The sequence below is a fragment of the Ostrea edulis genome, chromosome 6 (genome assembly GCF_947568905.1).
Source record: "Ostrea edulis chromosome 6, xbOstEdul1.1, whole genome shotgun sequence".
Classification (NCBI taxonomy): Eukaryota; Metazoa; Mollusca; class Bivalvia; order Ostreida; family Ostreidae; genus Ostrea; species Ostrea edulis.
In genome coordinates this window covers 21,951,702-21,963,914 of record NC_079169.1, presented here as the reverse complement: position 1 = coordinate 21,963,914, position 12,213 = coordinate 21,951,702, and the positions used below count along the sequence as shown (strand labels likewise).

The window sequence follows — 12,213 nt, the reverse complement described above, 5'->3', positions numbered from 1 at the left end:
TGATATTATAGACATTATATAGTCAAAGAAGATATTATTAACATTATAGTCAAAGAAGATGATATTATTGACATTAAATAGTCAAAGAAGATGATATTATTGACATTATATAGTCAAAGAAGATAATATTATTTACATTAGTCAAAGAAGATGATATTATTGACATTATAGTCAAAGAAGATGATATTATTGACATTAGTTAAAGAAGATGGTATTATTGACATTAGTTAAAGAAGATAATATGATATTATTGACATTATAGTCAAAGAAGATAATATTATTGACATTATATAGTCAAAGAAGATGATATTATTGACATTATAGTCAAAGAAGATGATATTATTAACATTATAGTTAAAGAAGATGAAATTATTGACATTATATAGTCAAAGTAGATGATATTATTAACATTATAGTCAAAGAAGATGGTATTATTGACATTAGTCAAAGAAGATGATATTATTGACATTATATAGTCAAAGAAGATAATATTATTGACATTAGTCAAAGAAGATGATATTATTGACATTAGTTAAAGAAGATGATATTATTGACATTACATAGTCAAAGAAGATGATATTATTGACATTACATAGTCAAAGAAGATGATATTATTGACATTATATAGTCAAAGAAGATAATATATAAATATTGCATGTAGTTGAGGGTAACATTGAAAATTTTCACCCCGAGAAAACCATTATCAACCGAGGCGTAGCCGAGGTTGACAATGGTTTCTCGAGGGGTGAAAATTTCAATGTTACCCTCAACTACATGCAATATTTGTTTTATTATACTGAATGTTATGTAAACTGGAAAGCAGAAAAACTTACGTCTGTTGACATTTGATCAATCACTGTCATGCGATATTTCGTATTTCGATTCGGGTACTGGCGTTTATTACAAACGCTCAAACGACGTCGTCTAGCAATCTACGGCGAACCGTATGCGCATAAATTTGACGCATGTGATAATTTTTTATAATATCACCCGTTGTCAAGTACTGTTACCCGTTGCTAGATACTATCACCCTGGGGCGCGTGTTTTTTGTTCTCAGAGGGTAACAATATGTTTTTTCAAATGCTTCTCGACCAATCAGGTTCGAGTATTTTACATGAAAGTATAATAATATTATTTACATTAGTAAAAGAAGATGATATATTATTGACATTATAGTCAAAGAAGATGATATTATTAACATTAGTCAAAGAAGATGATATTATTGACATTAGTTAAAGATGATATTATTGACATTATATAGTCAAAGAAGATGATATTATTGACATTATATAGTCAAAGAAGATGATATTATTAATTGACATTATATAGTCAAAGAAGATGATATTGACATTAGTTAAAGAAGATGATATTATTGACGTTATATAGTCAAAGAAGATGATATTATTGACATTATATAGTCAAAGAAGATGATATTATTGACATTATATAGCCAAAGAAGATGATATTATTAACATTATAGTCAAAGAAGATGATATTATTGACATTAGTTAAAGAAGATGATATTATTGACATTAGTTAAAGAATATGATATTATTGACATTATATAGTCAAAGAAGATGATATTATTGACATTAGTTAAAGAAGATGATATTATTGACATTAGTTAAAGAAGATGATATTATTGACATTATATAGTTAAAGAAGATGATATTATTGACATTAGTTAAAGAAGATGATATTATTGACATTATATAGTCAAAGAAGATGATATTATTGACATTATATAGTCAAAGAAGATGATATTATTGACATTAGTTAAAGAAGATGATATTATTGACATTAGTTAAAGAAGATGATATTATTGACATTATATAGTCAAAGAAGATGATATTATTGACATTAGTTAAAGAAGATGATATTATTGACATTAGATAAAGACTATGGTAGATGAACAATTAAGAACAATGAAATGATTTTCTCAATTCTTTCCTTTAAAAAAGGAAAAGGTTAGGGAGTATAGCGTCTACATTGGCCCCTAAAATGTCAACTAATCAAAAACATCATGCAAGGATCTAAGCTCACCAATATTTTAATTTTCCACTGTATTTGGCAGTGACTTCAAACTACATAATTCATATAAATTTGCTGCTCAGTTGATGAATACAAAACTGTTCATGATTTTGATAATTAATGAGCTTGAATTTACTATTTACGATGCTACAAACACTTCAATTTACTATTTACAATGTTACAAACACTTGCAATTCCCAACTGGCCAAAATGTGCTATTTCTCAATGCAATTTCTCTTCAGAAAGAGTGGCACCAAGCATCACAAATGATTAAATTGAGATAACTTAATTTTCATATTTTGATGTTGCAAATACAAAAAAATTCATCAAACTGCCTGAAAATTTGACGTTTTAGACAATTTCCATAGAATGCCGGTTTTGATACTAACGGTAGTCCTGTAGTCTAGTAAATTTGCTCCGGACTAGTCAAGAGTAAATTATAACATTCCAGTGGACTAGTAAAAAAAAATTGAACTGTGAACTTAAAAAATCTTAGAACTTCCAAATACATTCCTAATACCTTGACTGAATTAACTAACAATGAACACAACTTGAAATAATCATTTCATAGTCTGGATCATCCCAATGTTTGTGTACCCCCCCCCCCCTTCCCTCCCAGCAAAAGATGGCAATGCCCCTCCCCCTTCCTACAGCTGGACAACTGCCAAGTGAGCAGGACTAGTAGGAATATATTACTTCTGAGGTCTAACCTAGAGTCTAACCCTGAAATGTACATACATAGTCTCCAACTTCATGATATCCAATAAATTTTAAGGAGATCTAAGAAACTAAGACATATTTGTCTTTGACTTTTACAACATGGAAATGTATGTAATCTATTTTTAAAGAAATTGTAGAATGTTTACTTTATTTTTGTCTTTGACTTTTACAACATGGAAATACATGTATTAATTTGTTTTTAAAGAAATGTAGAATTGTTCACTTTCTCATTTCCATTTAATTTGTCTTTCTGACAAGTATTTACCCTAGTCCACCAACCTACAATTGAACTTTCATTCCAATAATCATCAACTGTGTTACAAGACTCAACACAGTAATGGATCTAATCATTCAGCATTCCTAATTCTAAATGAGAGTTTATTTATTGTACAAAGGGTCACAAATTTTGCAGACACAGGATCAATCTGCCATCGTTGACCATATAAACCATGAAATTTTCCTAGCAGAACAGTAAAAGCGAAATACAGAGTGCAAAATTCTCTGTGACCTCTAAGGCATATAAATGCACTTTGGTTCTTATATGGCTAATCAATAGCCTCAGTCATACTTCCTAACATCCGGAGCCCCCCTCAAATTGCCAGGCCAGATAAACAAATTACAAGTCTGCCCCATCATGACAACGCACACTTGTAGTAATCTTTACTAATCATGACAGATACTGTATCCCCTCAATAATGGCATTTTCCACTTTTTCTCTCTTCTAACAATGTTAATCTAACTAATTTATTGAGAATTCTGCATTTTCTTCAAAACATTCCTCCGTCACCTTTTTTTTTTCTTTTCTAAAAAGCTGCTAAATTTTACAGTGGTTCCTACAATTAATCACTTAATGACATTGTCTAATCCATATGAATAAAGTATCATTTTTTCTCTATCTAACACAACATAACTGGTAAGAAGATACTGTCGCTTTTCGTGCTTGAACATGTTTCCTGTTCAACACAAAAATGAGAAATTACATTCAGAGATCATTAAAATGGAATTTAAAAACACCAATTGAAATGTACGCCTTGCCTTATTTGACCATGAAATATGACCTTGACCTTTAGATTTAACCTTTTAAAAACACTTGATGCAAATAAAACAAGAGCTCTGCAAGGTGGGGTATTATCCCTCACATTGAATGTTAAAAAGCTTTTTCTATGAAGTCCCATAATGACCTTGACCTTGGGATCCCAAAATCAATAGGATTCTTCTTCTCTTGATATCATAGCTACATGTGAAATGTCAAATCTGTGACTTGTAGAGTGTCTATAAGCTTTTTCTACAAAGTCCCGTAGTGACCTTGACCTTTGGACCTCAATTGGATTCTTCTTCTTTACAAGCTCAGTGTTACACACATACTGATACAAGAAAGGTCCCATTACTATACCCCCTCTTGCAATGAATGGCGAGGATATAGAAATGGATGCATGGGTTGATGTATATTTTGACATAGTTTGGTTGTAAATTAGTACAAACAAAAAATTCCTACAAAAAACATGGGAAATTTTTTATGACGTTCAAAAGTTGAAATATATTACCCCTCCCTCTATAACTCTATAAAACTTTACCCCACTCATTTGGATTTCATTGAAAAATCATGGGAATGAATTACATTGCATAAAGTAAATTGTATTTATTTTGCCTGCATGTAAAAACATAAATTTAGTTTTCATTTTCAAGAAATTTTGTGAGTAGCAGTTAAGTGCCGTGTTCTGAAGTATTCCATCACCTAGCACCCACGTGGTTGAGTAACAATAACATGTCATTCCGCAACAGATATCTTATCTTTTTTCGCATGTTGAGTACAAACAAGTTCTTGAAAGAAGTTTAAACGAGCACATTCAGAAGATAAAAAGAAAATGGTGGATCTATACATGTCAGATGCAAATCACACAGATAACCAAAGTTTTTTAATAAAAAAAAGAGAGAATACGGACAGGAAGAAATATGGACATTTAAGATAAGCTGTAAATGTAAAACAAGGAAATAGAATAAAGAAATCCCCCCCCCCTCCCCATTACAGAGATTATGATTTTTAAGTGATGTTTTTATTGGATTGCACTAGCAACGTTTGTTACGTTTTCCTCGGTATCACATAATTTTATCCCTCCCGTGGGGATCCGGGTTAGAATAGGTCCTCAGTACCCTTTGCTTGTCATAAGAGGCAACTAAATGGGACTGTTTGGATGAGACCGCAAAAACCGAGGTCCCATGTCACAACAGGTGTGGCACGATAAAGATCCCTCCCTGCTAGAAGGCCGTAAGTGCCGAGCATAGGCCTAAAGTTTGCAGCCCTTCACCGGCAATGGTCACGTGACGTCTCCATATGAGTGAAAGATTCTCAAGAGGGATGTTAAACAATATAAAATCAACCAAACAATATTTTATCGTGAAAGAATGAGAAACGTAGTAACGGCGTGGGTTCCAGTGTATTATGTAAGTGGGATGTATAGACATAAAGCCATGGTGATTCCTATGTATAACCTCCGTTCCTTGTATGCTGGGAATCAAAATCCCAATTTATAATCGTCAATCTCAGAATGTAAACACTAATGCAAATTCAATCATGAATACCCCTCAAGACAATGAAAGAAAGAATTTGCTGCCTTTTTCACTTATTTGCATAACTTTAGATTTAAATGACAGTTCTTGACTTCTCAAATACATGATTGTCCTGTAACAATCCAACCAATGTCATTTGACACATCTCAAAATTAGTTCCCAAACACTATGGATCTGGCACTATCTAGCCATCCGAGATTCTGTTAAAGAGCCATCACTGAATGCTAATCAATTCAAAAAAGCAACAACAATAAATCCTAAAAAATCAAGACATCTTGGTTTTTGATCAGTTGTATAGGGCTAGCCATCAGCCATGAATTTGGCCTCTTGAAAATGTGGAAATCAAAAGTGAAATCTTCAAAACTTAAAAAAACATTAATTTCTTTAAGTTCTAACTCTATGAAATGTTGTAAAAAAACATTTTATCTTTTATGACCAAATGCATCATTTTAAGAGTACTATCACTTTTCAATTACAAACAAATGAAATACTTCTACCAATGACACATCTTTGATATGTATAATAATAATCTTGTTCTCTTGAAAGTTGCTCTACATTTGCAGAGAGGAAAATGATATGATATGTGCATTTATTGGTCAAAATTTCAAAATCATGAAATGGAAAAGTCAAGTCATATCTTAAGAAAACCCATAATTTTCTTGTTCATACTGATATATCTGAAATTGTATATAACATTTTGTTTCAAAAACTTGAAAGTCATTATAGGGGGCAACATATATATATAAAGTCATTAAATTCTTAATTAAGATAGATAGATATGTGTGTGTGCATGCGTGTGTGTGTGTGTTACCTTTAATGCTTTTTCTGTTGACATACCTTGACTTTTTGCCGCACCCTGGCTGGAGCAATATTGCTATTTAGTTTAGTTACTAGATTAATAACACCCTTCTCATCCAAAGTCCCTGCAGACTGGCTAGCTTCAGTTTCAAACATTTCCTGTAACCATGTACTAGCTGAGTTAAGGTCATCATAAGGTCAACTCGAAACATACAATTTCCCTTCACAATTCTTAGAATTTATACAATATTAAGATACTGCTTTGTTCAATATGTTTAACCATATCATATAATGATATTTATGTTTAAATCAGACTTGGATAGATCGGGAGAATGGTTCTGGTGTTGGATCTGTGGAGAGTGGGAGTATATCAGTGATGGATATAAGAAGGGGAGGGTCACAGAAATGGATCTAGGAAATAGTTCCAGTGCAGAAAGCCAGGTGTATCAGTGGTGCATAAAGAAAAGAGAGAATTTTGGTGGTGGATCTTAAAATTATTTCAAGTGGTGGATATGAAAGATGTGCCATATGGTTTCTAGTAGTGGTTTAGGAGATGGTTCTTAGAAACAAACACATAAAATCAAGAGACATGAAAGTAATCGCACATTTTTGGGAAATTTTCCATTTGCTATAAAGGAATTTGTGTATCCTTGGTTTACAACACAGTATTGAAAAAACGCACTTCAAAACAAGTTTCCTAATCGAACACTTATCTGTGGACCAAAACCATAAATGGCAACAGTATATAAAGCATCCTAATAGTAGTCTCCCATTTAAATTTTCATTTGCTTTGAATTTTACGTCCCATATCCTACGATAATGATCAACAGAAATACAAATGTTTGGCTGGTTATTAGAAATGCTTCCAGCCCCCGCAATATAGAAAATGCAATTATGTTAGAAAGCAAATTTATAGACACTGGTAATGATGACTATAAAAATATCAATCTATTAAATAATCCTTTCTGATTTTTTTTAAAACATCAGATGATCAAAGGTAGAAGGGTATAGGTAATTTTTTGAAGTTTACATAAAATCTCAACTGAAAACACATTATACATTAGCAGAAATAGATAAACACATTACTAGTTTGGGTTCAATGTCGCTGATAATAAAGAATGAATTGACAAAAACTCTTCATCTGCTGACAGAAGCACTAGCTTAACATATTGTATCTGAAAAGGAAGCCATTTCATGTACTATATTTACCGACTTAAACAGTTGAGAAGGTAGTATATAGACAGATAATTGGCAGATTACAATTCTAACCATATATAGCTCCCAATGCATTTGTGAGCTACAAGTAAATGAAATCATTTCTGGACATCAACAGAATATGCTGGTATTTCATCTTCCATTTATGTATTATGTATGTTCTGTACAGTATCCCCTGGTGATGATCAGCAGTTGGATGATTTCATCAGGACTAAAGAAATCCACTGCATTTATATGCAAGTTCAGAAGACAATTTTCTAATGAAGTAAATCAAATTTATCTCAGTGAAGTAACAACAATACGGACAAAGGATATGAATCTCTCATTTGCTGCATTTCTTCTATGGCTTCAGGGGCTGAAAAGATAAAACTGAAATTAATTTCAAATTCCATGCCTTTCAGATACATGCATGCTCCACTAATTTAGATGTAATGAAAAATATTTCACTGCAGGCCATGATAGAATGATTCAGATTTTTATCTTCTTATACCTCTAATGAGACAAGGGGTCGCTAATACACAGATGATTGAAGTTAAATTTTTCTCTTCAGTTATCACACATAAATAACAATTTAATAGGGACAATGTAGCATACAGAGAACAACCAAACACATGTTAATACATAGGGTTTTCTTCTACATGTATATTGATCTTCTGTTTTTCTAATTTAAGCTGAAATCTAATTAATAGAGTTTTGAAATTAATATTCTTGATAATTCTGAAAGAGATGCTTTTTAGATAATTGAAATTGACTTTTGAACAATATTCAGTTACAAAACATTAAATGAAACAGCTAGTCCATTTGCAATTTTTAATCAGTTTGAGCAGGCCCCTATAAACTTTGTTGTTAGTTTACAGCTGTACATAATACATGTACTACAACATATTCAGAGTAAGTACTGCGTACTACCAGGAGCCACACACTCAGTGATAGGGTTATGAGCTGTGGTTTGTTTTTCACCGCAGGAATAGAGGAAACTCTCAATTATCATCCAGGACATTATGAAGAGGAAATGATTCAGCATAGGGAGGAAGTTGACTGTCCTAGCTTGGCTTATCTCAGAGTAATATTTTATTATCAGACAAAACGTAAACATTGTGTTCACGTCAGTATTTACATTGGAGCTCCAAAGACTGCAATCAAACAGGAAAACTTGAGATAAGATGGAGACAGTAGCAATATTGATAACTGCCATGGAATGGTTATTGGTGAAGTTTACTGACCATACCATGAAACACAAAGTATTATAAATCATTTCCAGATTCCTAATCGATTTGGGACAATTAAGGCAACAGCTTTTCTGCAATTCTACTTTTATATTCATTTTCCCAACACATCCAGTGATTAATGGCAGGTCTAAATCATACATTGTTTATATACCTTCTTCCTTGTGCGATATACATTTAAAATCAACTATGTAGCTAAGTTAACCCCCTCCAAACCCCTCCCCAAAAAGAACAAAATTCACAGTGCTAGCTGTACATATAAATGTACCTCAGCGCACTTCACATCATGACATCATAATGAGAAAGTACGTCATGACGTACATGTCTATAGGAGTATAGCGGGGAAAATGTCACAATATTTTGTCTTTATTTCATACATGTAATATCAGACTGTACATGAAATTCATGCTTTCTCAACCCCATTCACACTCCTAGGCCTGTACATTAAAATTCACGCAATTTTTTTAAAATAGATTTTCAGGTCCAGCCCTATAATTTCCGTTTAACTACTGGTTCACTCCAATTAAAGTACATTGTTTTGATTTCATAGCATGTCAATTTCCTATTGCTGGACTTGAACGATCAACATGCTTGGCAGATCTCAGACAAAACTGCTGCTTTTTATGGTCAGAAATAGGTCAAACAGCTAGGTGTTAAAAAATTTTGTTTAAGAAGAACGCAAACCTGTTAATCAATGATTTTAAATTTTATTCTATTTCTAATGAATTAAAGGTAAACAAATTAATACTAGTCTTTAAATGACACATCACATGTTTCCAAAGTATACAAAATTATATGCATTTTGTCTTTATTATGCTTAAAGTAATTAATTCTAATAATTAGTTCATTGAAATATTGTGATAATTAGCCACAATACGGATTTAAATCTTAGCCTTGATTTCAAAAAGTCTTGCTAATTAGTTGGGTAGTCACGTGGTACAGTGACGTCACATGTGCCCTTCTTCGATCAACTGATTGTGAAAGTAGTCTTATAGATATTTTTTAAAAACTCAGGTTTTAGGGACCTAATCTATTCACCATGGATAACATTCAAATTGATGTTAACAAATTTCCCGAGTCTTACATGCTTAGCCACCAGTGCATACAAATAGCGAAGTAAATATACCCAAATGTATAGTTAGGAAAGGGAGTATGAAATCGGCAATTACAAGTAAATAATGTTTAAATATGGGTCACTATCTACACACTATTTGGTAATGTTATTCCTTTTAAACATCTGTAATTAGCGTTGTTTTCTAAAATAAACAGTTGGACTAAGTGCAATTATTTATTTTTGGATTAGACAAATTATGATATGTTATGTGTACATCGTTGAAAACTAGGTCTACTGTCACGGGTGCATTTAAAAACAAGATGTGTTTGAGAAACACAAATGCCACCGATAATGGCCAATTCCGAAGATGGCCAATGTCACAAGGGCAAATATCTTGGTACCAGTAGAAAGATCTTGTCAAAAGAAAGGCTCATGTACAATATGAAAGCTCTAATATTTACCATTTAGAAGTTATGACCAATGTAAAAAAAATAATTAAGTAGGTCAAATGTCAAGGTCAAAAGATTCAATACCAACAGAAAGATCTTGTAACAAGGAATACTCATGTGAAATATCAAAGCTCTATCTCTTACTGTTCAAAAGTTATTAGCAAGGTTAAAGTTTTCAAAAAGTAGGTCAAACTCCAAGGTCACGGGGTCAAAAATGTTGGTACCCACGGAAAGGTCTTGTCACAAGGAATACTCGTGTGAAATATCAAAGCTCTATCACTTAGTGTTCAAAAGTTATTTGCAAGGTTAAAGTTTTCAAAAAGTAGGTCAAACGTCAAGGTCACGGGGTAAAAAATGTTGGTACCCACGGAAAGGTCTTGTCACAAGGAATACTCATGTGAAATATCAAAGCTCTATCTCTTACTGTTCAAAAGTTATTAGCAAGGTTAAAGTTTTCAAAAAGTAGGTCAAACTCCAAGGTCAAGGTCACGGGGTCAAAAATGTTGGTACCCACGGAAAGGTCTTGTCACAAGGAATACTCATGTGAAATATCAAAGCTCTATCACTTACTGTTCAAAAGTTATTAGCAAGGTTAAAGTTTCAGACAGAATGACAGAATTACAAAATGACAGAATGACAGACAGGACAAAAACAATATGACCCCCGATCTTCAAATCTCGGGGGCAGAAAAACTAATTGGTCATTTATTCCTCAGGGGGTTAAAATATGTCTGATTTGGTGAATAATTGCTTTCTAAAAATTGCTATATTGCTCATAAGCAGCCCTGCTTCTACTTCATATGAAAATAAATGGACATATTAATACAAATCATATATTATCTAAGGCTTTAACTTCAATTTGATATGAAATTTGTATCCCTTACCCCTTTTGTATCTGTTTTAAACATCACCTGTAATACCTGTACCATTTATTACGGAAAGTCAACAAGAACAAGAGGGGTTACTATGACAACCGTAGTGTCACAATTTCCTTGAAAACCATATATGATACTTTCATAATGAGTTAATACAGATACTGTCAACTACAAAATATGTAAAAATCAAAAAAATTCATAGATTCATTAATTTTCAATGACCCATGCAATCACTACCTTAACCTAATTGTGTACGTCATGCTCCGTCACTTTGGACAACTTGGTTTCCACAATGCCAAAAAACACACAAAAAACTTTTGATATCAATTTTTTTCTAACATCCTAATCACTCATTATCCTGTTTACTTAGTCTTGTGGGGATCCAGGTTAGAATAGGTCCTCATTACCCCTTGCTTGTCGTAAGAGGCGATTAAATGGGGTAGTCATTTGGACAAGGCCATAAAAACCAAGACCCAGTATCACAGCAGGTGTGGTACAATAAAGATCCCTCCCTGCTCAAAGACCAAAAGCACCGAGCATCGACCTAAATTTTGCAGCCTTTCACAGGCAATGGTGATGTCTCCATATGAGTGAAAAATTTTGAAGAGGGACATTAAACAGTATACAATCAATCGTATTTACATAGTGACACCAGCAGCTTACATGTTCCAGTTTTGGCACTTGTGTTGATGAGACATGTGAGTCCAGTGATCCATATGTTGGCCTCATCTGGAGTATTGGCAATGAGGTCCATGGAGTCAAAGTCTTCTCCAAAGATGATAGAGAATGCACACTCATCCTGGTAGATTCCAGCTATCTCCTTGTTCTTCAGGGCCTCTGTGGTTTTACCTCCTCTTACTTCCTTTATTGCGGCAATGGATACTGAAAAGAGAGACAAAGCTTACATGTTCTTAAAATTCATATTTCCTTCTGCACAAATAAGGTACATGAAGCCGGGACAAATACTGACACATTCGAATCCAGTATAAATCACAGGGGCTAATTCCGTTTGGGCCCGAACTCTGTAATACCATAAATATAGAGTGGGTAGTTTTTTTTATCTGGGACAGAGTTAGACTCCTTTCTATTTTTATGGTATCACAGAGTTCAGGCCCAAACGGGCTTAGCCCCTGTGGTATAAATCTAATGAATCATGACGAAATAATTCAACACAGCAAACATTTTCTGTTGTAATCAGACATAATTGCATGAAAATAAAAGCCTCATAAACAAAACCAGTGATACACATACAGATGTAGATTTGCAAAAGTTGATGTG

General features: G+C 33.0%; 1 protein-coding gene across 3 annotated transcripts in view; it reads right to left on the bottom strand.

Annotated features, from left to right (window-relative positions):
* Positions 1-12,213, bottom strand: part of LOC125683103 (inactive phospholipase C-like protein 2) — an 80,295-nt gene that overhangs the window by 49,760 nt on the left and 18,322 nt on the right. For all 3 annotated transcript variants that reach the window (XM_048923893.2, XM_048923891.2, XM_048923892.2), the window contains exons 3-5: positions 11,599-11,817; positions 7,649-7,687; positions 6,157-6,287 (exon numbers count right to left, since the gene is read on the bottom strand). In XM_048923893.2, coding sequence (XP_048779850.2) covers positions 6,157-6,287; positions 7,649-7,687; positions 11,599-11,817 — 389 coding nt within the window. The remainder of the gene's footprint in view (positions 1-6,156; positions 6,288-7,648; positions 7,688-11,598; positions 11,818-12,213) is intronic.